Source organism: Pelophylax lessonae, assembly GCF_965119305.1.
Source record: "Pelophylax lessonae genome assembly, chromosome: 1".
Lineage (NCBI taxonomy): Eukaryota > Metazoa > Chordata > Amphibia > Anura > Ranidae > Pelophylax > Pelophylax lessonae.
Window position 1 is genome coordinate 597,740,266 of NC_138768.1, and position 27,232 is coordinate 597,767,497.

Here is a 27,232-nt window from a genome sequence, read left to right on the forward strand (position 1 = left end):
AGCAAAGAACGCACAAAACTAGCATGTCACACATTTTCAGACGTTCCTATTGAAGTCTTTGGGGCCCAATCTCCCTACGATCTGCAAAAAAGAAGCTAATGTACTTTTCTGAACAGCAGGTGTTTTGCTTTAGGCAGCAGAACACTCCGATGTGAACAGGGGCCACTGAAATGAATGGGATTTGGCTTGTTAAGCTTTTTTTAGCACTACAAGCAGAAAATCGTTCACCTGCAAACAGGGCCGCAGGGTATGGCTGGCTCAATAAAAAAATAAAAAGAATCTGTGAGCCATTCTAAAAACCTAAAACGCTTAGGCCTGCCTGACAGCAAGCACCAAAAAGGTACCCGACATAGCTATTCTTAGCCAGACATAGCCTGATCCTCTGTGCATCTCTCGGATTTAGTTTTTTTTTAGTATAGGAGACAGACTTCCCAGAATTGAAGGACAAGCCCAGCCCAACTGCTTTCTTACTGTCAATTGAAAGAAAGTTAGTGGTCATTAATGGCACTCTTATTGGACAGGGTGAAGGGACGTGGGCGGTGCCCGGACCAAAAATGAGGAATTTCAGGTCTTTGTAAGAGGGGATTGTAGCCATATAAGCCATATTAGTGCACTTGCAAAAGAAAGTACTATCTGTGATACTTTTTTTTTTAAGGAAAAGCTTTTGGGGTATGTTCCCTTCGTCAAGGAAGAAGGGAGATATACCCCAAAAGCTTCTCCTAAAAAATTGTATATTAGCGCAAATAAAAAGTATCGGTGACAGTACTCAATTGTTTAGGTCTTTGTAACAAATTGAAAATAAGGCACACAGAGAAGGCTCAGAAATAACGTGCATTTTGTGCTGATTCCTCTACAACAGAGCTTTTGGTTTTGTTTAAAATGGCTTGCAGATTAAATTTAACAGGAATAGTAGACGGACCTTTTAGGAAATGTTTAGTGTGAAAGATCAAGTTAAAATTTACCAGGTACAATAAAATTATCAATTAAAACAAATACTTTTTTGGTGTTAGATTCACATTAAATGGATTCTTTTAATCATGGGGACAGAAAAAATGTACATATAAATGCAATAACTCTTATATACAAGACATCTCTGGGAATTATTTACATTACACACATGAACCTGGAAAAATGTGGTCATTGTGTTGTATCTAAATTTTACACACTGTCGTACTTTGTTACATGTCATTGGAACTAAAGCCAAAAAACATAAAACCATAAAAATGACTCCGTGACCTTCAAGTTGTATCAGGAATATACAACGAGCTTGATAGTTGGGTCATGTTTCTCTCCTTGCCTCGCTGTCCACAGTAAAGTAGTTCTTATATTACAAGGAAGAAAGTATATCCATTTGTATGCAATCGCTTGTGGCTCATCATCCTCCTCGATAGATTGAATTCAATCGCTCAAGTTCTTTGCAGTATTGCATAGCTATTGTCTCTGCTTTCACTCGCAGTCTATCATCTCGGTATACTTTTGCTGCATGTATTAGATCAGCTTCTGTAATCAAAAAAAGCATCTTGATTAGAACTTTGCCAAATATATTTAAGCCAAAAGAATTCGATTTTTGCTTTGAGGTTTTAGGATGATAATCTGGTGTACTCACACACCAGGTATTTTTCTGCAGCTTTGTTAGGAGACAAAACATAGGAGCAATCTGCATGTGCTGTAGAGACGGTCACTGACAAAAGCGTATGTATGTGCATGTATGCCCCCAGGTACACGCACATACATATGGAAATGCATTTGTCGGGTTTGGCTATGTACACAAATATAGACTGTACTATACATTCCATATTGTAGCACATGAGAGAGCAATAATTCTAGTGCCATCATTTATCTATTATGTTTCTGTGTATTAATTAATTTTAGTGTAATGTTTCCTGAAAATATGCATTTAATAAACCGTGTGCAACTACCAACATTTTATTCTTTAGGGTCGCTTTCAAAAAAATATAGATTTTTTGAGGGAGGTGTTAAACTCATTTTCTTTTTTGTCAGAACTAAAATGTCTGTCTGCTGCTTCGTTCCTCTGCTTTCAACATGAGTAATTTCTGACAAGTTTTCCTGACACCAAGAGAAAAAAACGTTACACGGGAGGAATCTCCAGGTGATTGACAGCCTCAGCGCTGTTCCTGTGTGAGGGAGGGTGTGTCCCTTCCAGTGGCGTATCAATGGGGGGGGGGCGTCCCGCCCCGGGTGCCACGCTCTGGGGGGGTGTCAGCTGGTGTGTTCAGACAGATCCCGCAGTGTGAAGGCAACTGCAGTGGCAGCTCCTTCAGTCCGTGCTGCAAGGGGGGGGGGGGGGGGAGCCGCGGCGGGAATAAGGGGGCGGAACCTTGGCGTGAAGAAGGGGGCGGAGCCTAGGCGGGAAGAAGGTGAGTGCCCATTGCCCAGGTGTGTGTGCTGGATAGGAGGGGGATGGGGCTGCTGCATATAGAGGAATTCATCTTTCTCTATTCTTCCTGCAGCTGCCTGCTGAATAACTGATTCTCCTCCTCTTCCTCCTGCAGGAAGAATAGGGAAAGATCAATTCATCTATATGCAGCTGCCCCATCCCCCTCCTATACAACTTCTTTTGCTGGCCCCCCTCCAGTGCTCCTAATCCCCCCCTCTGTGCTCTTAGCCCCCCCCCCCGTGCACTAGACCCCCCCTGTTCTTTAGCCCCCCCGATGCTCTTCAGCTCCCCACAGTGCTTTCTCCCGCCCCCCAAGTGCTCCCTATCCCCCCCAGTGCTCTCCACCCCCTGGTTTTCCCTGCCCGCCACCCAAGTGCTCCCTGTCCCCCCCCAGTGCTCTCCACCCCCCTGGTTTTCCCTGCCCACCCCCCAAGTGCTCCCTGTCCCCCCCCAGTGCTCTCCACCCCCCTGGTTTTCCTTGCCCGCCCCCCAAGTGCTCCCTGTCCCCCCCAGTGCTCTCCACCCCCCTGGTTTTCCCTGCCCGCCACCCAAGTGCTCCCTGTCCCCCCCAGTGCTCTCCACCCCCCCTGGTTTTCCCTGCCCACCCCCCAAATGCTCCCTGTCCCCCCCCAGTGCTCTCCACCCCCTGGTTTTCCTTGCCCAGCCCCCAAGTGCTCCCTGTCCCCCCCCCCAGTGCTCTCCACCCCCTGGTTTTCCCTGCCCGCCACCCAAGTGCTCCCTGTCCCCCCCAGTGCTCTCCACCCCCCTGGTTTTCCCTGCCCACCCCCCAAGTGCTCCCTGTCCCCCCCCAGTGCTCTCCACCCCCCTGGTTTTCCTTGCCCGCCCCCCAAGTGCTCCCTGTCCCCCCCAGGTTTTCCCTGCCCGGCCCCCAAGTGCTCCCTGTCCCCCCCCAGTGCTCTCCACCCCCCTGATTTTCCCTGCCCGTCCCCCCTGATTTTCCCTGCCCCCCCAAGTTTTCCCCGTCCCCCCAGTGCTCTCCACCCCCTGGTTTTCCCTGCCTGGCCCCAAGTGCTCCCTGTCCCCCCCAGTGCTCTCCACCCCCCTGGTTTTCCTTGCCCGCCCCCCAAGTGCTCCCTGTCCCCCCCAGTGCTCTCCACCCCCCTGATTTTCCCTGCCCACCCCCCCCCCCAAGTTCTCCCTGTCCCCCCCCCAGTGCTCTCCACCCCCCTGATTTTCCCTGCTTGCCCCCCAAGAACTCCCTGTCCCCCCCAGTGCTCTCCATCCCCTGTACCTTCCAACCCCCCTACAATGCTTTCCAAACCCCCTCTTAATTCTCTCCAGCCCCCCCCCCCCACCGTGCCCTTCAGCTCCTCCAGTGCTCTCTGCTTCGTCTGTGCTCTCCGGCCCCCCTAGTGCTCTTCTATCTTCTATCATGTCCTCAGTCTCTGAGCATCTCTTGTATCATGTCTGTAGTCTCTGACCATCTACTGTATCATGTCTGCAGTGTCTGACCATCTACTGTATCATGTCTGCAGTGTCTGACCATCTACTGTATCATGTCCGCAGTGTCTGACCATCTCCTGTATCATGTCCGCAGTGTCTGACCATCTCCTGTATCATGTCCGCAGTCTCTGACCATCTCCTGTATCATGTTCGCAGTCTCTGACCATCTCCTGTATCATGTTCGCAGTCTCTGACCATCTCCTGTATCATGTTCGCAGTCTCTGACCATCTCCTGTATCATGTCTGCAGTCTCTGACCATCTCCTGTATCATGTCTGCAGTCTCTGACCATCTACTGTATCATGTCTGCAGTCTCTGACCATCTACTGTATCATGTCTGCAGTCTCTGACCATCTCTTGCATCACGTCTGGTCTCTGACCATCTACTGTATCATGTCCTCAGTCTCTGACCATCTCCTGTATCATGTCCTCAGTCTCTGACCATCTCCTGTATCATGTCCTCAGTCTCTGACCATCTCCTGTATCATGTCCTCAGTCTCTGACCATCTCCTGTATCCTGTCTTCAGTCTCTGACCATCTCCTGTATCATGCCCTTAGTCTCTGACCATCTCCTGTATCATGTCTGCAGTCTCTGACCATCTCCTGTATCAGGTCTGTAGTCTCTGAATATCTCCTTTAGCAAGTCTCCAATCTCTTACTCAAACTTAAACACATTGCTAATAATATTAGCTATCTATTTATGCTGAAGATAGGACTGTGCAGGGGAGGCAGAGAGTGCAAAAGGGGGAACTGTGATTAGAGAGAGACGGAGGGCAGACTGCAAGGGGCACTGTGATGGGGGGCTGTGAAATTTGTGCAAAAAATATTCTTGTACACATTACAATTTTTTGTGGGTGTTTTTACATTTTAAAGTTGGGGGGGGGGGGGGGTGCCAGATATAGGATCCGACCCGGGTGCCAAATGCTCTAGGTACGCCACTGGTCCCTTCCCTCCAATCAGCATTCTGAGCTCTTGCCTGTCCCCTTTTTTTCTGAATGCTCAGACAAGATTTATCAAATCTGGACTTTGAATGGATGTAGAGAAGACTGCAGATAAACGAGTACAACCTATGTAGGAGGATTTATTTCATCTCTATGAATCACCTGAGGTCAGTCATCTCACTGGGTATATGGGTTTAAAGCACTTTAAGCATATGTGTGCAAAAAAAAAAAAAACTGCTCTGGCAGCAAAATGGTTAAAGTGGTTGTAAACCCTTACATATACCCAGTGAAGTGACTGGCCAGAGATAAAAAATCCTCCTACAGTACATATGTACCATTTATCTGAAGCGATTTGCTCTACAGCCCTGAAAACTGCATATTTTATACAGCTTGTCTGAGATAAAATATGCGGGGGTGGGGAGCTGAAGTTACTCTGCAGAGCTCAGTGAGGAGAGCTGACTGGAGGGAAGGGACACAGCAACAGAGCTGAGGCTGTCAGTCACAGGATGTGTGCTGGAGCTCCCTCCCGTGTCACCTTTTTCTCTGTTAGCGTGAGGAAAACTTGTCAGAAGTGACTCATGCAGATAGCAGAGGAACAAGGCAGCAGACAGAAATAACACTAAAGCTGCTCATACATGGATCAAAATTCATCTGTTCTGTTTAATAGCCTTGTCGGATATTTGTTGCTCGAGCAGCACTGTAGGCTATAGACTACAGTACTGATCTGTGGCAGGGAAGTCTTCCCCCTTTCAGAATAGAAAGATACAGTGGAAAGAATTCCCCCACCCATCTTGAATGAGCACCTCTGGTTGGAAAAAGAAAAAAAAAAATGATTAATAAAAGCTACAGGATTTAAATATATTAAAAATTAATTTAGATGGCAGTTTTAGTGCCCTGGATTGAGACAAGTACACACTACAGGCGGTCCCCGGGTTACAAACGACTCCTAGTCACAAACCGTGCCATGATCCATCTTAAGAGCATTAAAGGACGCCAGACAATGCAATCCACTGGGGCCATGCCAACACAATCACCCACGAGAATAAAAATGCAAAATTATCGATAAGGTGATATTTATTGGTACAGCAGTGCAAGGCTAATGACAGCTTCCAAGTTCGGCGGCCGGTGAACACACACACAGCTGGGAGTCAGACACTACTGTCCTGTGTGTGCCTGTTCCTGTGGAGGCAGACAGGCATTCCTGCAGTTGTGGGCTCCCCCTCCACGGCCCAAGTGGCCTAACAGCAGCGCAGGGCTGACAGGCGATTGCCACCTGCTAAGTTTGGCGGCGGGATGCACACTGGAAATCGGGACTAATGCTTGGCTAGGGCGCTGGGAAGGTGGGGCCCCCGGGCAAATGCCCAGCATGCCCATTCGGTAGGATGGCCCTGCTTACAAATTGAAAGACAACAGGAAGTGAGTAGAAATCTAGCCCTAGGAAGGGAAATTCACTCCTGTAAGAGTTATCATGGGAAAAAGGTGTCTCCAATGAAGCTTTATGACTAATCCTTGTTTCCACAACCCAAAATTTTCAAAATCCAATTGTCATAGGGATAGAAAGTGAGGTGAAATCTTAACAGGGTAGAAACAGCTAAACAAATTGTACAGGGGTGTTAAACCTTCCCTATGCTATCCAAAAAACGTTAATATTCTTTTGGCTGAAGCTAAACTTAAATGTACCTGTTCCGACTTACAAACAAATTTGACTTAAGAACAAACCTGCAGTCCCCATCTTTTTTGTAACCTGGGGAACGCCTGTACCGAGGGATATGCTTTGTTCATATTTCATGTTTGAGGTTTACAACCACTTGAAAGAAAACATTTTAATTGGTTCTCCAAATAAACTATAAAAACAAAAATAGACAGGAACAGAGTGTTGCCCCCCCCAATAACAAAAAGTGTCTGAACATTGACTTTCATGACAAGATCAAGATTTGTTTTTCTGAATGATAGCTACAGATTTAAATATATTGAAAATTGCTTTAGTGAGCAATAGGACCATTGTGGCTGGAGAATTTAAAAGTTAAAACATTAACACTCACCTAGGTGGATGCAGAATCGGTCCAAGTACTGAGCAATCAAGACTGCGGATCGCTCAGCTTTCAGTGTTCCATGAGCAAAGAGCTAATTACTTTCAGTCTCCGTTCACATTAGGTCGCTCCCACTTAGGGGGCGACCTGTGAAGTCGCGCTCAGCGCGACTTGCACGGACTTCACATAATGGAAGTCAATGCAAGTCGCCTCCAGGTCGCTCCGAAGTAGTACAGGACCCTTTTTCGAAGTCAGAGCGACTTGTGTCGCTCCTATTAGAACGGCTCCTGTACTACACAATGGGAGCGTGAGGACCGCGACTTGTCAGGCTGACAAGTCGCGGTCCAAGTCGTACCAGTGTGAATGCGGTCTTAGTCAGCGACTCTCTGCTCCTCCAGCGCTCACTGGACGAGCAGCTGGTTCAGGCTCTCATCGCTCACTGAGCCAGCTGCCAGTCTAGGCTTCTGGGTCGACCAGAAGGTCAATATCTTTTCAGCACTAAGGCTGGCACTGTGACCTCAGCGGAATTTAGCCTGCTGATGGCTGAAAATGGGTCACAGGAGTGCAGAATGAACTGCACTCTTGTGATCCCCAGAAGTATAGCCAAAAGAGCTATGGCTATATCTCTCCTTCAACATTCGCCTCATCCTAAAATTGAGTGAGTTGCTAGACATACAAAAAAGGCATCTACTTCATTGTTCTTTAACACAGTCAGTAACATTCAAGTAACCAGGATGCAATGCCAACCAGTCACACATGTTCTTCTAAACATTGCAGAATCTGGCTTAAGTACTCGATTCTGTTCACTGGTGTGCAAAGTGGCATGAGCTGCATAAGCACAAGATTTTATAGAGTGGGGATGCTCCTATAAACATCCTATATGGTCTTTCACTCTGCACTGAGTCAAAGTGTCTTTGCATACACTGACTAGTGCACACTATCTGTAAGCAAGAAACGTGAGCTTGGTAACGTAGTTCGGTTAAGTTGCATTAAAAAAGCAGTTAAGAAAAGCAAGTCAGGTTGGACAGGTCACGTGTCAGCATGCAGTATAGTACCAACGATAGTTGGTTTGTGAACACCTATGTGATCAAATTCCAGCATGGCAAAAAAAAGAAAAGATGCATGCATGTTTTTCGTGCAGGTGCGGTGCGATTTGAGCCATACAAAACAAAAAGGTTCAAATCGCACTGCAAAGAATCGCATGTAATTTGAACAGGAATGTGGTGCGATTCCTGACCAAATCCAATTTAGTTCCCTGCACCGCACCAGTCTGAACCCAGGCTAAAAGTAGATGTTACCCCCAAGAGAATAAAACATACTGTGCCATATTTTCTTTTTAATACAATATTTGTTCTCACAGTTGTTTAATCTTTAAAGTCCCATTCACACTTGGTGATTTGGAATCAAACTTGTGGCAGCAGTTTGGGTAAGAGTATTTTGTGTTCCAGCAAGACTGCCTCTGTGCACAAAGTCAGATCCAGAAAGACAAGGGTTGAGGGGTTTGGTCTGCAGGAGCTTGGGTGGTGTGCACAGAGTCCCGAATCTTGCTGACCATGGGATTACACTGAAATGTCCGCTGTGAGCTAGGGCTTCTAATTCAACATCTGTTCCCAACCTAACAAATACTCTTGACTCAATGGGCACAAATTCTCACAAACATGTTTTAAAATGTTTTGAAAAGCCTTTGTAAAAGAGTGGAGGTTGTTAGCTGCAAAAGGAGGAAGGGGTAAAACTTCATTAGGTTAACTGCCATGGTTTTGGTATGGGATGTCCTGAAAGCTCATACAGTTTTGATGGCTATGGACTCAAACTTTTGGCCATACAGTAACTAAAACAAACAAAATAAAATCCACAAATACTTACTCTGTTGTTTTTCTCGCCAGCAATTATTCCTTACATTAGCCACATAATCCTCTTCAATATTCTTTTCTAACTTCTGCAGTGACATACCGCTATATTCAGACTGAAAATCCTTGCTTACATAGTATGGTACTTGAAGGTTTTCTGTTAGGCGCTTGATGGTTTGACCACTGAGAACAGACAGAGAACCAGTTCATAAACCAACAATAGCATTAGCATTGCTCCAATGACAAAGAGGCAAACCCCACAAATAAGGCAAATCTAAAAATAAAAATTGCGTTCTCGTATGAAAAGATTGTTTATTGAACATGCTCTCCACCATTAAGAGAAATGAGGCTGAGAAATCTATTAAGACCTGCACAAAAAGTGCACTCCCCCCCCCCCCCCCTCGAATTTGCAGTTCTGGTCTTTAAAAAAAAAAAAAAAAAATACACCCACACATGCTGGTCACTAATGAATATTGCATTTTTAGGTCATCACAGAGCAGATCATAGAGGAGTCGAAAACCAAACAAAAAATCTTGGGTATTCATTTTTCGCATCATTAGTGTGCCAGCTGTGACATGCAATTTTTGTGCTGCAATCGAAAGCCTTATCCAACATGCTGGGTTCTGTTTAAAAAAAAAAAAAAAAAGGGATGGCACAATAGTATATGCCACTTTAGTTTTTCCATCAACAGAACATTTGGTTTTGGACTTGTCTATGGCTGGCCTCAGCTTGCTTACAAGACTCCATAAGATTTAGATCAGATATACTGAATTTTTTTCCCCTAAATATAAAGCCCAGGTCCAGTGATCACCTCCCCCCACTCCTCCAACGGATCTCTATTGCACCTGCTTTTTTTCTGTTGCAATCATTTTTACTGGTTATAGAAACAGAGAACAACCAAGATCCCCATGCAGTGCCTAGGACATCTGGTTGAGGTAACAGTCAGGACACAACGTCTATAAACAAACACATATATGGTCATCTGAGGCCTAAAGGTGCATCTCCTTAAAATTAGGCTATCAACAAGTTAATTTCAGTAATTCAATTCAAAAATTGAAACTCATTTTATATAGACGCGTTACAAACAGGGTGATATTTCAACCATTTCTTACTTTAATTTTGAGGATTACCGGTATGGCTAGTGAAAACCCAAAAGTGAAAAAGCCAAATCTTTACAGACTGTGGAAGTTTTTGCATTTCATTAGAAAATCAAGGTCCCAGAGTCTGAAGGAAGAGTGGAGCGGCACAGAATCCAAGTTACATGAGGTCAAGTGTGAAGTTTCCATAGTCAGTGATAATTTGGGAAGCCATGTCGTCTGCTGGTGTTGGTCCACTGTGTTTTATTAAGTCCAAAGTCAGTATTAGCCCTTTACCAGGAAATTCTAGAGCACTTCATGCTCTCTCTGCTGACCAGCTTCATGGAGATGCGGATTTCATTTTCCGGCAGGACTTGGCAGTTGGTACCTACCCACACTGCCAAAAGTATCAATACCTGGTTTAATATTCATGTATCACTGTGCTTGACTGGCCAGCAAACTCGCCTGACCTAAACCCCATGGAGAATCTGTGGGGTATCATAAAGAGGAAGAGGAGACACACAAAACCCAACAATGTGGATGAGCTGAAGGCTGCTATCAAAGCAACCTGGGCTTTGATAACACTTCAGCAGTGCCACAGGCATGGACATGCTTTTCAGTAAGCCAACATTTCTGTACTAAATTTTTTTTTTTTTTATTAGTCTTATTTAATATTCTAATTTTCTGAGATATTGAATTTTGGGTTTTCACTAGCTGTAAGCCATAATACTAAATGCTTGAAATTTATCGCAGTGTAACGCATCTATATAAAAAATATATGAGTTTCGCTTTTTGAATTGAATTACTGAAATAAATTTACTTTTTGATATGCACCTATATATGTAGAAGAAACCAGTGAATCCTACAGAGGTCATCCAATACAGAGAATCCTACAGACTAAGGCCGGCCATAGACTGCGCGATTTTCTTTCCTGCAACCACAAAAATTGCTTGATTCCCCCCATTAACACAAACCATGTTGACAAGGGAATCCCTCCTGTGGATCTATTGTTCTCCCAGTGGGGTAAGCCAGTTGATCAACTTGGGTACATTCAGGCTACCCATATATGGTTCAAATTTTGGGAGATTCTGTCTATAGTCGGCTTGTGTAATGTAGGGAAAAAAAAAAAATCAGAAGGGTAGAAGAGAAGAAAGGTGGGGATGGGGTGGAAGAAACAAGGGGGCAGAAATGAGCAACGGAGGGGAAACAATAGGGGATAGGGAAAAAGACAAGGTAAAATTGCCACATAAAACGCCTCCCAAATGGACTCAGTCTCAAAGACAAAATAAAGAGCCAGACATAACTCCGGCTCAAGGTGTTAAAAATGGGAAGGCGTAGGTAGGCCATGGTTCCCATAGGTTAAAGAATTTAGCTTGCAATTAATTAAGGATATATTAGACAATTTTTCACTGACTAGCATCATATTCAAAACATTACTTAACCTCCTGTACTTGGACACTAGATTGCTTCCACGCTCTGAATATTGTATGTTTAACAACCAGGAACAAACAGGTTGCTAGTTTCTGTTGAACCGTTGATAGGAATAAGGTTCCAGGATTATGCAATGCATAAGGGCTATCCTTTGGTCCTGTGTGACTACTACATTAAACAAGGTTTGGAGGAAGCCAAATATTCTAGACCAGAAGGTAACCAACTTCAGAGGTCAGATTTTGACCACCAAAAGGCAATAAATCACTGAAAACACCTGTCACTAGGATTCAGGACAGCATAATCTATTTGTGCAGGTACCGAAAACAGCCAAAAGAGAACCTTGTAAGCAGCTTTCATAACCATTGTGGTAAAAGAACATTTTGCGATTCTGATTTTGTAACAGTCTACTGAATTATTATTATCCTGCTCCAATTTCTGAACATAGAAATGAGGGGAATGGGAGGGCCTAGTATTCAGGCTAGGAGAGATAAATAATTTAAGTCTAGGGAATCCCAGAGAGTACAGGAAAACATGCTTGGACTAAAGTTAGTGTAGTGTAAAGAAATTCTGAATTCCTTCTAAGGGTCAAGAGTTCATGTTTAAGTTGTAAATAGTGGTACTTTTCCAACCCAGGAGCCTTATTAATGTTTTTGTATCCTCAACCATGGTGTGCAAATTCAGAAAGTCCCCTCTTATTATCTGCGTCTGCTTCAGAAGTGCATTTTCTCCTTTATTATATTTGTTATGTATAATGATCTTGGGAGGGGAGTCATTTTTACCGAATTTATGTGGTCTATCCTTGAGAGGGACTGGAATTTCCAAGACTGTAATCACGTAGTCAAGGATCTCAGAAAAGGGCAATAACTCACAGAAAAATAAGTATGAAGTGTAAGTTTATTACCCAGATAGTCCCAATTTGGAAGACATCCAGCAGTAAGGGCAGTGGGACAGGATTTGGGAAACCTTCTTGGGTAAAAATGTGATAATCAGGGATGTGGATTTATTTTAATTGACTAAAGCTGGAAAGGGAAGCAAGCAGGTCTACACAGTCTGATGATTCGTAAAAGATGCGTTCAAAAACCCAGTGATGTCAAGATTGTCCCAAAACACCATAGCAAAAACTCAATGGCCAGGAAAAGATATACGTGTGTAAAAGATAGGAGATAAGGTTTGCCTCAGAAGATTCTAAATGGTTGGGAGAGATACCTCGCATATCGAACTGTGGCATAAGGAGAGGAGGGATATCCATAAAGTATGGATAAAGTATGGATCCACAAAGTATGGAACCATCCAGACTTCTTTGGCTTAAAAAGTAATGCAAATAGTCCCAGGAGAGGGAGTTAAGCACTTTATAAATATCAAGAGAAGAAAAAGTCAGGGATTTCACGCTGATGGAAAAAGTGAATTAGATGAAGCTTTTCAGGTATTATAATTAGTCTGGCCTCCAGGGGCTTAGTCCTTAAAGAAAAGAGAGGGGAGTTAGGTTGTTGATCCGGGATCCAAGGATTTTGCGTAACAATTTTAAAAGGCCAAGTTCACCAAGGTCTGTCTCCAGGAATCTCACGCCGCACACAGCTGGTAGGACGCACACATAGGAAGCGGAGCTCCATATGTCCGCATCATAGTACAGTGGCCAAGAAGATTCCGGATGGATCTCGGACCATTATGTTGTGTTGCTTATGTTTCATCTTACTTAAAGTGAGTGCTTTTAATCCCTTATTTTAATAAACTTTTTTGGGCTTACTGCACTAAGAGGCGCCATGCCTTTTTGTTTTTATTACTTCCAGAGCAGCTTCTCCTCTCAAGTGCTGCCCAGGTGCAGCGACTCATATACAGCCTGCCAAGATCCACGGAAGCGCCCATACAACACCCATTGGGAAGGAAGATTTTCCCTGTCAAAGCACCGGAGAGCAAAGCCACCGAATCAGAGACCCTCTCGTACCCCGGCTCAACAGGATTAGACATTGTCTAGAGACTGTGGATTCTTGCACCACATGGCATGAATCTCTCTTTGCAGAGGTCTTGTGAGGAACAGTGCAAACTGAACCGCCTCAAAAAAGGTAGACTCCATCAGACCCAGCACCTCATGCCAGTCCTGAAAGACGACCGACTGCTGGACAACAGGAGCTAAATTCATCCTGCAGATTCTGGAGCTTGTCACATGGGAGGAACACCCTGGCTCAGTCCAGAGCAGACTCAGATTGTTTAACTATGTGGACGGAACAAGAGCCAATACCTGGAAATTTAATTTCCAACCAAACTCCTGCAGAGTCTACAAGGTAATCTCCCAGTTGTCCGTCAGAGCAGTCGAAGACCCTGCTCACTGAGGATCATCTAGGTACTCCAGTACCGCAATCCCCCGCTGGTGCAACAATGCCAACACCGGGGCCAACACTTAGTGAAGACCTGAAGAGTAGAGACAAGACCTCTTTAGAACGCTCCTCGCCCACGGCAAGCAGAGGAGGCGCGGATGACTGACATATCGGAAAATGAAGGTAAGCGTCCTTGATATCGATAGAGGCCAGAAGATCCCCCTGATGTAGGGATGCCACTATCGTACAATGGACTCCATTTGGAACATAGGAACCCGCACAAAACGGTTCAGAGCTTTGAGGTCCAAATATTTTCTTCCTGGGACCTGTAAACAGGTTTGAATAAAACCCAATGTTCCGATTCTGAGGCCAGAACAATCACCCACCCCTTGTAGTAGCAAGTCTTGCATCACCCCAAAGAGACTTCACAGGCGGTCTGGGGATAAAAAGCAGGTTGGAAGGAAAGAACCTCTATGGGAGGATAAGACCGAAGACTCAATCTTGTAGCCGGACCGATCAGCTCGTGGACCAACCTGTTTTGAATCAGGGAGGTCCACGGTCTTGGAAGGACCCTGTAACGTAACCACAACCCCCACTGTGCTTGTGGACTTCCATCATTATACTGCTTTCTCCCAGTCATGAACATAGAGATCAGATTTTTCCAGCCGCCCCCAATACAAAGCTAGCCGACAACTGAATCTTCTCCTTTATTGAACAGTTTCACACTCAATTTATACACACATGAGCACATCCCCCTCCTGATCGGATTACCACACACAGGTTAGGGATTGCCTGATTACATTATCATATGCAGATGAAATTGTATACAGAAACAGAATTAACCTGAACTAATTATCTAGCCATCTGGACCAAAAAATATGTGAGTTCATTAACATTTAACAATAGAACAGACAGGCTTAACAGAATACACGTCTCACCCCAATACACAAATGGGGAGAGCCTATCTCTGACATTAAAGTTCAATACACATTATATTAAAGTGGAGTTCCACCCATTTTTAATAAATTGGATTACATGTAATCCCCTTTAAAAACGACTTTTACCAATGGAAAGTTTTTTTTTTTTTTTTGCTGCTAGTAAATACCTTATTTTTTGCTTTATTTATCCTCTTCTCACTTCCGGGTCCGGTCGGCGATTACGTCATTCGGCGATTCACAGTGTGTGCTGGGATGTATATCAGGGCATGAAATCTCGCATTATTACACAGGAGATGAGCTGCACTGCGTGCTCTGCCCCGCCTCAACCCCGCCTCCTCTCAGTGAGCTGTATGTATGTAGTGTATTGAGGCCATGCTCCGCCCCGCCTCCTCTAAGTGAGCTCAGTGAGGATATAATGCTTTCAGTACTCGCTCACTGAGAGGAGGCGGGGCGGAGCACGGCCTCAATACACTACATACATACAGCTCACTGAGAGGAGGAGGGGCGGAGGCGGGGCAGAACACGCAATACAGCTCATCTCCTGTGTAATAATGCGAGATGTCATGCCCTGAGATACATCCCAGCACACACTGCGAATCGCCGAATGACGTAATCGCCGACCGGACCCGGAAGTGAGAAGAGGATAAATAAAGCAGAAAATAAGGGATTTACTAGCAAAAAAAAAAAAAACTTTCCATTGGTAAAAGTCGTTTTAAAGGGGATTACATACATCTAAAGCGACTAAAATGGGTGCAACTCCACTTTAAGTAAACACAGACTCCATTTGAAGCAATCCAAACCATTAAGTATCTGTCTTTCACACCCAGTGACGTGAGTACCGCCACAGACCCGCTCTCAGCTTACCAGACCAGGTCCCATTGGAACCTCGGGAGAAGGTCCTTACAGACTTAGATCCCTTGTTTTAAGATCCTGCTTAATATCATTGAGGGAGGATCCAAAAAGGCGATCCCTCCCACAAAGGGAAGATCCGATAAGGCCTTCTTGGAAGTCTGGTCCGCAGACCAGCATTTCAAGGAATATCCTGCGCCGAGACTAATGGAGCCGAATCCAGAGAGGCATCACAGACAAACTGCAACCCCTGGACCAACTGGTCCGCCAGCTCCGCAAAGGCAGGGAGAACCTGTTCCCCCTCCAGATGCTGGTGCAAAAGCTTTGCCTACTCTGTTAAAGTCTGTGACACCAATGCTATGGTGAACACCGCCCTAAGGACCAAACCAGCCACAGTAAACATGTAGCAGACCAAAGTCTCAGCTCTCCTGTCAAAAAAATCTTTTAAAAACCAGAGACTCCTCCACTAGAAATAAGGTGGATTTGTTCAGCCTGGAGACCTGAGAGTCCACCACAGGTGGAACTGCCCAATTATTCAAGAGCGACTCCTCAGGGGATACCATCTATCGAAAACGCTTAGGCACCGCCATATAACGTTTAGGACAACTCCACTGACTCGTGACACTTTTTTGTCACAGTAGGCGGGAAAATCTTTGCCGCTTTAGAGGATCTGTGGGCACCATGGGGACTGGCGCCTCCGACGCAGCAGCAGCTGCATCCCCCATGTATAAAATTTCCTGCACCGCTACAATCAGTGCATCCACCACCACCTTTTCATGCGCATATGCAGTAAAAGAAGAATCAGCCGCACTATCAGAGCACTCGAAGTGTGTGGAAGCAGACCCAGTAGGGTCGCTAGGTGCCAAGCTCACCCTGAAAACATAACAAGCAGGGGAGGCGGCCGACCTCTGTCCCTCAAGGAGACGCCGGCCAAAGGTCCACAAAAGGACCACCTATTAGACCCCGCAAAAAAGCAAGAGGGTTGCCCCCCGCATAGGAGGACATAATAGGACACAGCCCCCTTGAGGAGGGCGCTCGCCATGACACAGAAGCGCAGGCAGAGTACTCTCACCCACACAGTAATGGCTGCTACACTGTCATTACTAAAAATGAAGCGCCCCCACGGAGGCGCCAGGCTGACCATATGACCCAGCAGGTCACAGGCCGCAGCCTAAATTACAGTGGAGGCCCCGCCACATTTTCCCGGTCTCACAGTCCGGCAGATGCCCAGGGAGAGAGAGTCAGAGGCTTCGGCTACACTCACTGAGGCCGCCCCACAATGGTGGCACCCAAAGCGGCTGCGTGCTCCAGTAGGCCACAATCCATGGCCTAAATTTTTGAGGGTGCCCAGTCGCCAGCCCCAGCGGAGCAGACCGCTCCAGGAAAGCGGATGCCCGTCAGCAGCTTTGTCAGCTTGGCCAGCAGCTCGAACCGTCCGCCATGAGTAAGTTGCAAAGCCGTGGCCTAATAAGACCCACAGTGACAGTTTAGAGGTGGGATGGAGGGGAACCCGGGGGGTCCTACCATCTCAGGGAGGGGCCCACTTCCCCCTCGAAAGACCACCAAGGGAGACGAGGGACACTACTTACCACTCCATGGAACCGGGTGGGCACCACTCCAGGCAGACCACCACACCATCTTGGAATGGGGGTGCTGTGGGCCAGAGGCACGCTGCGACTCAGGTCTTTACTAGGGCTGTCCGTCCTTGCAAGGCATTTACTTGCCGGCCAGCCCCAGTCCAGTGGGGCTATGTCACGGCCGACCTAGCGCGGAGCTGAGGTCAGGTGGCACTCGCTGGCCTGACTGGGGAGACCGTAAGGATTTAGGATTTCCAGTCCGTCGCCCAGTCCAGCAGTTGATTGTAGTTCTCACAGAAGCAGTTCTCACAGGAGCAGAAAATAATAAAAGAAGCAAAAACTTCTATTTAAACATAGATCCCAGGACAAATGCACAAATCCAAAGGTGGGCCCTTCCACTGCGTCCGGACTTGCTCTCTTAAGGTCCGATTTTCCACCCTACTATACAATCTCTAAATTTGATGGCTTGGGCATTGAAGCCTTAATCTTGGAAGAGCAGGGTGTGTCTAGCCCCACAGTTCATACACTGATAAAACGCCAGGAAGCCAGTCTCTAGAAATATTTATTACAGGGTCTGGAGATCCTACATTGCCTGGAGTGAAGCCAGGAAATGGCATCCCCACACAGTCAGGTCCATAAATATTGGGACATCGACACAATTCAAATATTTTTGGCTCTATACACCACCACAATGGATTTGAAATGAAACAAACAAGATGTGCTTTAACTGCAGACTTTAAGCTTTAATTTGAAAGTATTTACATCCAAATCAGGTGAACGGTGTAGGAATTACAACAGTTTGTGCCTCACACTTTTTAAAAGGGACCAAAAGTAATGGGACAGATTAACAATCATAAATGAAACTTTCACTTTTTAATACTTGGTTGCAAATCCTTTGCAGTCAATTACAGCCTGAAGTCTGGAATGCATAGACATAACCAGACGCTGGGTTTCATCCCTGGTGATGCTATGCCAGGCCTCTACTGCAACTGTCTTCAGTTCCTGCTTGTTCTTGGGGCATTTTCCCTTCAGTTTTGTCTTCAGCAAGTGAAATGCATGCTCAAATCGGATTCAGGTCAGGTGATAGACTTGGCCACTGCATAACATTCCACTTCTTTCCCTTAAAAAAACTCTTTGGTTGCTTTCGCAGTATGCTTAGGGTCATTGTCCATCTGCACTGTCAAGCGCCGTCCAATGAGTTCTGAAGCATTTGGAGGAATATGAGCAGATAATATTGCCCGAAACACTTCAGAATTCATCCTGCTGCTTTTGTCAGCAGTCACATCATCAATAAATACAAGAGAACCAGTTCCATTGGCAGCCATACATGCTCACGCCATGACACTACCACCACCATGCTTCACTGATGAGGTGGTATGCTTTGGATCATGAGCAGTTCCTTTCTTTCTCCATACTCGTCTCTTCCTATCACTCTGGTACAAGTTGAGCTTGGTCTCATCTGTCCATAGGATGTTGTTCCAGAACTGTAAAGGCTTTTTTAGATGTTGGCAAACTGTAATCTGGCCTTCCTGTTTTTGAGGCTCACCAATGGTTTACATCTTGTGGTGAACCCTCTGTATTCACTCTGGTGAAGTCTTCTCTTGATTGTTGACTTTGACACACATACACCTAACTCCTGGAGAGTGTTCTTGATCTGGCCAACTGTTGTAAAGGGTGTTTTCTTCCACCAGGCAAAGAATTCTTCGGTCATCCACCACAGTGACAGCTCTTTGGATCTCATATTGAGAGTTGACAGCAATAGATTCCAAATGCAAATAGCACACTTGAAATTAACTTTAGACCTTTTATCTGCTCCTTGTAAATAGTATAATGAGGGAATAACACACACCTGGCCATGGAACAGCTGAGCAGCCAATTGTCCCATTACTTTTGGTCCCTTAAAAAATGGGAGGCACATATACAAACTGTTGCAATTCCTACACCTTTCACCTGATTTGGATGTAAATAAACCTCAAATTAAAGCTAAAAGTCTGCAGTTAAAGCATATCTTGTTTGTTTCATTTCAAAACCATTATAGAGTCAAACAGATTCGAATTGAGTTGATGTCCCAATATTTATGGACCTGACTGTATATTGTCGGGATAATTCTATCCTTCCTGCAAGCAGGGGTAGATATGAAATTAGCCCTGATCACGATTAACCACTTAAGCCCCGGAAGATTTTACCCCCTTCCTGACCAGGGGGTATTTTGCGATTCGGCACTGCGTGACTTTAACGGACAATTGCGCGGTCGTGCGACGCTGTACCTAAACGAATTTGACGTCCTTTTTTTCCCACAAACAGAGCTTTCTTTTGGTGGTATTTGATCACCTGTGCGATTTTTTGATCACGCGCTATAAACAAAAAAAGAGCGTCAATTTTGCAAAAATAACAATATTTTTCACATTTTTTTATATGAAATTCCCCCCAAAAAAAAAGTAAAAATCAAAATTTTTTAAAATTTTCGGCCAATTTGTTTTATGCTACATATGTTTGGTAAAAAAAAAAAAATCGCAAAAAGTGTATTTTGATTGGTTTGCGCAAAAGTTATCGCGTTTACTAACAAAGGGAAAGATTTTTGTCATTTTTGTTGTTTTTTTTTTTAACGCGTAATGGCGGCGATCTGCGATTTTTTTTGCGGTACTGCGACATTGGGGCGGACAGATCGGACCCTTGACTGACATTTGTGACACTTTTGGGGTTACCAGTGACATTTCTACAGTAATCAGTGCTATACATATGCACTGTTACTGTAAAAATACACTGGTTGTGAAGGGGTTAACTTTATTTGGGAGGGAGGGGCTGTGTGTATCCCTAGGGGCGTGCTTTCTACTGTGATTGGCTGTGGCTTGAGCTGTAAGGACACTGATCAACGGATCTACATACTAGATCCGTTTGATCAGTGTCTTTACAGCGAGGAGAATGACAGGTGGCTTGTTTACACAAGCTGCCTGACATTCTCCCTCTCCCCCGCCGATCGCCGAGTGACCGGCGGACATCGGGTCCCCTGGTCACACGCGCGGGGGGGTCCGTGACCACGCGGGAGCGCGCCTCCGGGGGCGCGCGCTCGCTCCCTAGACCCTCACAAGCTAGTGACGTAGCCCTACGTCACTTTGCCTGTGAGGGGCTGACTGCCGACGTAGATCGGCGTTAGGCAGTCGGCAAGTGGTTAAGGGGCAGATTTCAGCTTTATCTGTCTTTTTCCAAGAACCGTTCGCTTCCCATTCGTTGGTTCATACCTTTGTCCGGGGAATAGTGCATTTGCTTCCACCAGGGAAGCCACCGTTGTGTCCTTGGGACCTAAATTTGGTGTTGGCAGTTTTGCAAAAACAGCCTTTTGAACCTCTGGGGCAGGTTCCCCTGGTTCTTTTGACCAAGAAACTGGTCTTTTTGATTTCGATTACTTCGGCTAGAAGGTTATCGGAACTAGCAGCTTTTTTTTCGTGATTGCTTTGCATTGCTTTGGGACCTCCCATATGTTATGATTTAAGGCTCTGTGTGCCGTGATCTATGAAAAGAAAAATGGATTTTTAATTCATACTTACCTGTAAAATTCATTTCTTGAAGTACATCAGGGGACGACACAGAGGTCCCTCCCCTCTTATATGGGGTCTTTCATTGCTTGCTACAAAACTGAGGTACTTCCTGAGTGGGCAGCTGCGATTGCCGCCAGGCACCCGTGATCGCTCCCCGCTGAGAGAGAAGGGCGGTCAGCTGTGTAAATTGTAAACACAGCTGACCGTTCGGCTCTCTGAAATGATCACAGAGCGCCTGTGATCCTTCTATATAGGATCATAGGTCTCTACGGTCATTTCACAAGCCCCTCCCCCCCACAGTTAGTAAACCCTCCCCTAGGCTCACATTTAACCCTTTGATCACCCACTAAGTTAACCCTTTCCCTGCCGATGTCATTATTACAGTAACCGTGCATATTTTTAGCACTAATTTCTGTAGTAACGTCACTGGTCCCCCCAAAAGTGTCCAAAAGGTCCGTTAGGGGTCTGATCTGTCCGCTGCAATGTCGCAGTCCCGCTAAAAATTGCAGATCGCCGCCATTACTAGTAAAAAAAAAATAAATAAATAAAAAGGATAAATCTTTCCTCTAGTTTGTAGAAGCGATAACTTTTGCGCAAACCAATTTAAATACGCTTATTGCGATTTTTTTTACCAAAAATATGTAGCAGAATACAATTTGGTCTAGGAGGATGAAAATTTTTGATTTTTAGATTTTTTTGGGGGAATGTTATATAGCAGAATGTGAAAAATATTGTTGTTTTTTTTTTATCAGTATTGTCGCTCTTTTTTTTTTATTTATAGAGCAAAAAATAAAAAATCTCACAGGTGATCAAATACCCCCAAAAGAAAGGACATCCATTTTATTTCGGTAGTGTTCCACGACCACGCAATTTTCCGTTAAAGAATCACAATGCCGAATCGCAAAAAAATGGCCTGGTTATTAAGGGGGCAAATCCTTCCGGTCCAGAAGTGGTTAAGGAGGGACTCCATTTAACCTCCAAATAAAAGTATAAAAGTTGATATGTCATGAAAAGACACAAAGCAACAGGATAGAGCTTTAATCTGTCTGGGGGTAGTACAGATATCTATCCTGCGCAACCGAAGGGCAATTGTTGTATTGGCATGAAAACATGTTCAATTCTGCAAAAACTATGTTGAGAATTATAGTAAAAAGAAAAGTCCTTGGTCTGAATATACAACATAGCGAAGCTAAATGTTTGACGAAGAGGCTGCATTACAGATTCCTGGGAGGTATCAAATTTAGTCGGCTACTGAGGGGTATTGAAGATCAGGGCTTGAAATGAAAGCTATATTAGAGTTCCCTAACAAGGTCAACCTGCTTTTCCTGTGTTAAGAAGTAACCTTGGAAAAAAAAAAAAAACCCTTAGTCTGGAACAGGTTGGAAATGTAGTAAGAGATACAAGGTCACGTACTGATCATACAATTTGCCCTGTAAAAGTATACGTCTATGGGGTCCACCAACTCCGAGGAGTAGGAGAATGGAAGGTTGCCATGAAAAGTTATTAGGACTTCACTAACCTTTCCCCCAGTAGAAGCTTAGCAGAATGAAGGGTAATGCATACTAGGGAATCTCGGAAAAAATCTGGTCTCTTGTTAACAAACAATATCTACCTCACTAGATTTAAAGTACAGGAAGGCTTTAATTCTCTATATGGGTGATATAAATCCCTGGATATTTTGAGAACACATCACTGAAGTGCTGTGAGGTGATGGTGGATCAAAGCAAGAGAACCACAGTGGGGCTTTAGGCACCTTTTTATTTTTAGTTGTAGTCTATAGGACAAATTTATACATGGTAAATCAACCCTTAGGCCCCGTACACACGTGCAGATTATCTGAAGACTTTTGTCTGCAGACTTACCAAAACCATATAATATGAGGTCAAACCTAAACACTTTCAATTTGTATGCAATCCGGCAGGCCCTTGCACTACATAGAAAAGGTAAGTCTGCAGACAAAAGTCTTCAGATAATCTGCACGTGTGTATGGGGCATTACAGTGACAGAGCAGACCGACACAATTAAGTTAGTAAGTGAGCCAAAAAAATGAAATGAAGATACAAAATGTTGAATATGCAATGTGTGTGTGTTCATTTTTAAAATACTGAAGCTGTTCACTTACGATCTGGGGTATAAACTGTATGGAGGATTGGAGACCATTAATTGGCTAAGCAAAGACACTAGTATCAATACAATTATAGGCATTAGTTGAATAAGCATGGAGAAGCCACCCTGTGGAAGAAAAAAATAAAAAATATAGCAGGAATTAGTGTTTTTACTGGGCATAAAAAAGCTACTAAACAAGAGTAATAAAAATGTCAGTTTTTTATATCATAATAAAAAGACTTCAGGTTTTAATTTTTGGCATGTTACATTGGCAATCATATTAACAACATTTTTTTCCCCCAATGTCAAAACACTAGATTTATACTTTCTGTATTACGCATTAGACTGTTTTTGATGTACTGTTAGCGTTTTAGATTTCAACTCTGTGCCAATCCTAGCAGATGAATATAATAACTTCCTTGGTTATTGTGTGCGCACCTGCGCGGGAAACACGCAGGTTGTTCTGATGTCAAATGGAGTGTTTTTTTTTTTTTTTAAAGAGTTGTGAATTGAATCACATAGGCAATCTGGCTGGAATCTGCACGCTGGCATTTACGCGGAGTTCCACCCAAAAGTGGAACTTCCGCTCATTCGCTTCTTCCCCCCCCCTCATGTGCCACATTTGGCACCTTTCAGGGGGGAATAGGTACCCGTTTTTGACATGTACCCTTCCCCACCTCTGCGAGACGGCACTGTCCCTTGGAAGTTTGGCCCCCTCCTCCTTCCCCCGCCACCGAGCCAATCTGAATGCGCTTCGCGCATGCACAGTAGGGACCCGCCCGTGAAGCCGCAAGGCTTCACTGCCGGGATCCCTTACCAGCAATGGCGGCGGCAGCAACCGACAGCCAATGGAAACATCGGCTGCAGTGCCGACATCGCTGGACTCCAGGACAGGTAAGTGTCCTAATATTAAAAAAGTCAGCAGCTACAGTATGCGTAGCTGCTGACTTAATTTTTGGAGGGAGAGGCTGGAACACTGCTTTGAGTCCCAACAGGAATGCACTTCCTATAGGGTGAAAACACTGTTCTTCTGTAGATTTACAATAAACGTGTGTTGTTTACCTATGGCAGGAAGTCATCACTTACTGGCAGGATTAACAGGTGCAAACTGAAGAAGAGAAAGTCTGCATTACAAGTGCCCCCTAAGCCCTCAAAATATGAGTGAAGGTAGGATGCTGTTCAGGGCCAGTTAACACCAGAACTCAGTATGTGAAAGGCACGTTCCACGAATCATGTTCAAATGTGCTGCCCTTGCGATCTGCATGCAGGTGCTGATGTACTGTATTAACGGCACCCCAAAATGAAGATCACAAAGGCAGTTTTTTTTTTCTCAAACACCAAAACGCATGGTACTGTAGTACCGTGTGATTTGAAGCAGTCTTTTATTTTTTAAGTAGTCAAAGCACTACTCGTTTGTGTGATCCACTGCATTGTGCAGCCCATGCAAATGAATTGGTTGTCAAAATGCATCACACAGGAATGCAGGGGGATAAAATGAGAACGTGTGCATTCCCTTGTGATCTTGGTGTGAACTGGCTCTAAAGAATATTTAAGGCTTGTATTAACAAATTCCTATCCAAAAGTTTGATAATCTGTTAGTCATACTTACATCCCCTCTTTCATCTTCCCTGTCATGACCACTATGATGCTGATGCTGGTGATGGCTATATGTTGTGCGTCCATTAGAATATGTACGAACATTTGCTAATAAGGAAAAGAAAACAAAACGATAAGCTGCAAACCTGTATCCCTAGAAAAAGGCAATAAACATACCTAGGGCTTGTTAGCTGTGATTATCACCCTAATACCATGGAGGTAGTAGCCACTGTATGTACAGTGAATGTAGTTTACATTAGCTGTTAATTAACAATACAATTCAAAGCCATATATATGCTCCAGTGTTGCCACTAGCCTGTAGTGAAAGGGTAAACTTAATATGTAAGCTCAGCTAACAAAAACACTACCTCCATTGTAATTCAATGACAATTACACTTTAAAATTATTTTACATGACATCTCTTACAATGTCAGAGGAAGGGTGTCCCGGGGAATTTGAAAGGACAAAGCTGATTTAATGAGTATAAAAAGAATAAAGAGTAGGTAAGATAAAAAGGTAAATTTTCTTTTTTTTTTTTAAATGTATACATAGGTACAAAAATAGCAACAAGCATGTATAAAAATGACAGGGTGATTACATTCAAATCCATCACCTGTATACCAGTGTCAAGGGAAAATCACTGATTCACAATGCAGTAGGAACATCCTGACATGTGAAACATGCATTGTGAATCAGTGGTTTTCCCTTGACACTGGTATACAGGTGATGGATTTGAATGTAATCACCCTGTCATTTTTATACATGCTTGTTGCTATTTTTGTACCTATGTATACATTTAAAAAAAATTGGTTTAATAAACTTAACCTTTTAATCTTACCTACTCTTGTTCTTTATACTCATTATACATTATACTCATTAAATCCGCTTTGTCCATTCAAATTCCCCTGGGACACCATTCCTTTGCCTTTTCTCTAGACGTTTTGGGGAATGGACATGTGCCGATTCAGATACACCTACTTTTCTGCCTCCTGTTTGTTCTCTTACAATGTCAGTGCCACTTAAATAAAAATTACTATGCTAACCAGAGATCCATTTAGGAGTCTTGACCTTTTTCTATTAGTGTGCACAGGTTGTGATCGTGATAACCATGAAAAATTCCCTTACACTTAAACCTGCACAAATACATGAAGTGCAGTAAATCCTGGTACCTAGAGGCTGAAAACTGTGACAACAACCCTAAGGACCGGGGTGGGGTTGGGTTAAAATACTAAAAGACAAATTCTAATTGCTTCCTAGGGATTTGCTCAAAGCATTTTGTAGCATGAAAATCACAGCATTTTAAACAGTTTTACCTGAAGGGAAGCCTCCTCCAAAGAACATGTTAAACAGATCTTCAGGAGTTATATCTGCCTCGAATCCTCTGTGATAATCAAAACCACCATTTCTGTGGTTGGTATGCGTGCGATCCTCACATCCAGACAGGTCATATTGCTTACGTTTCTCTGGATTACTTAATACCGCATATGCATTTCCAATCTCTGGAACAGAGAACCAAAAAAGAAGTTTCATTGATAATATAGTACTTTTTTTTATAAGCAAAAATAAGACCTTGGTAAAAAATTTCTGTAATTTCAGATACATGGAGGAGGGGAAATCCACTTAAAATTTTAGCTTTTGAGGAGAGCACTGGATGAAGGCTAAGGGCAAAGGTAAACTTTTTGAAAGTGGTGCGCCGAAATGAAAATTCAGGTGCTGAAACTAAGAATTCAGGATGTACTTGGCCGAAAATCAAAACTGAAATTGACAGTTAAAAATAAATAATATTATAAAAAATGTAAATTGAATTAATGTGGCTGCATTGAGGGGGCAGCACGCCATTAGTACCTTTTCTTTTTTTCCCCTCTATCGGCAAAACACACATAACCCATGGGCCAATAGTTTTTGGCCAAAGCTATATCGGTGCATTCCTACTTCTTAAAACTCCAACTGTGTCCCAAACTAAAGCCATTTTATTCAGCAAGGAAAGAAGAGTACGACAGCTTTGAAAGTACAGATTCACAAGCTATATGGCCAGAAACCTTTAAACCAAAGTCCAATTACCAGGTTTGGTTGGTGCTCACTGATAGCTAAGCATTTAAAAAGTATGAAGGATTTTTTGCTGGTGCGGTTATAACTTAGTGATCTGAAGTATGCGGTGTGGATTTCTACTGACTCAGCACACAGTGTAGGTGAGCTCTGTACACAGAGGAACAAAAACTAAGCATGTGTCCCTTGTTGCAGGCACTAGGTGCGCATTGAGCTAGAAAGGCAAACAAACAGAAGCACTTAGCAAAGCAGTTGCCCTAAACTGAAATGAACACAGGCTGCAGCACCTGTTCATGGTAAATGCTGCAGTCCATGTTGTGAATATCTCACCCAATCAGGCCTGGGGCAGCACTGCAGTTTGGGCTGACATGGATCCTCAAAGTGCACAATAAGCAGACTGATTACCTGCTGAAACTCGCACTCCTGCAAAAGCCCAATAAGGGACTCTCAGGCCTTGATCAAGAGAAAAGATGGTACACTACCAATTCATACATTTTAACTTTGTGCTCGTTTTATGAGATTTGTATTGGAGAGCAAAGCCCAATAATGCAACCCACATTTTTCTAACCCTCAGTTGGTGCCACCAATGTAAATGCACATATACTGTATAAAAGTAGAACCCTACGAAGGGTTGCAGGTACAAGACCGCATCCCCAAGTCGATCACTTATCTTTGAAAGTTCCATTTTCAGAATGATTCTTGCAATGCTAGTGTTGTATAGATTACATATCTTATTCCACTTAACACTTCTTCATATTTTTCCTCCACATTTACACAAAGAAAAGGGTGTCCAGCAAAAAAATGACAATCTTACAACAGCCATCTTTTGGGCTTTATTCCTATGGATGCATAAACCCATACCTCTGTGCAGAGGGACATGTTTATGTGCCCAGGGAATGACAGCTACTCTGTGGGTCTTTGTGCAGCCAGCCTGTCAAAAAGAATGACAGCCAGACACAGCGGCTCTATGGATTTTCCTGCACATGCCAGTGTTTACACCCGTACAGGGATGGACGCACAGCTCTGTACACAGATATATCATCTCTGCACAGAGGTAAAGGTTTCTGTGCCCCCCCCCCCCCAAAA

At 44.2% G+C, this 27,232-nt stretch overlaps 1 protein-coding gene across 1 annotated transcript in view; it reads right to left on the reverse strand.

Annotated features, from left to right (window-relative positions):
• Positions 1–915: 915 nt before the first annotated feature.
• DNAJB14 (DnaJ heat shock protein family (Hsp40) member B14) overlaps positions 916–27,232 on the reverse strand; it is a 60,071-nt gene continuing 33,754 nt past the window's right edge. Inside the window, exons 4-8 of the mRNA XM_082243199.1 lie at positions 25,414–25,599; positions 24,114–24,208; positions 22,521–22,630; positions 8,696–8,862; positions 916–1,500 (exon numbers count right to left, since the gene is read on the reverse strand). Of these exons, the coding sequence (XP_082099325.1) occupies positions 1,376–1,500; positions 8,696–8,862; positions 22,521–22,630; positions 24,114–24,208; positions 25,414–25,599 (683 nt within the window). The 3' untranslated portion in view covers positions 916–1,375. The remainder of the gene's footprint in view (positions 1,501–8,695; positions 8,863–22,520; positions 22,631–24,113; positions 24,209–25,413; positions 25,600–27,232) is intronic.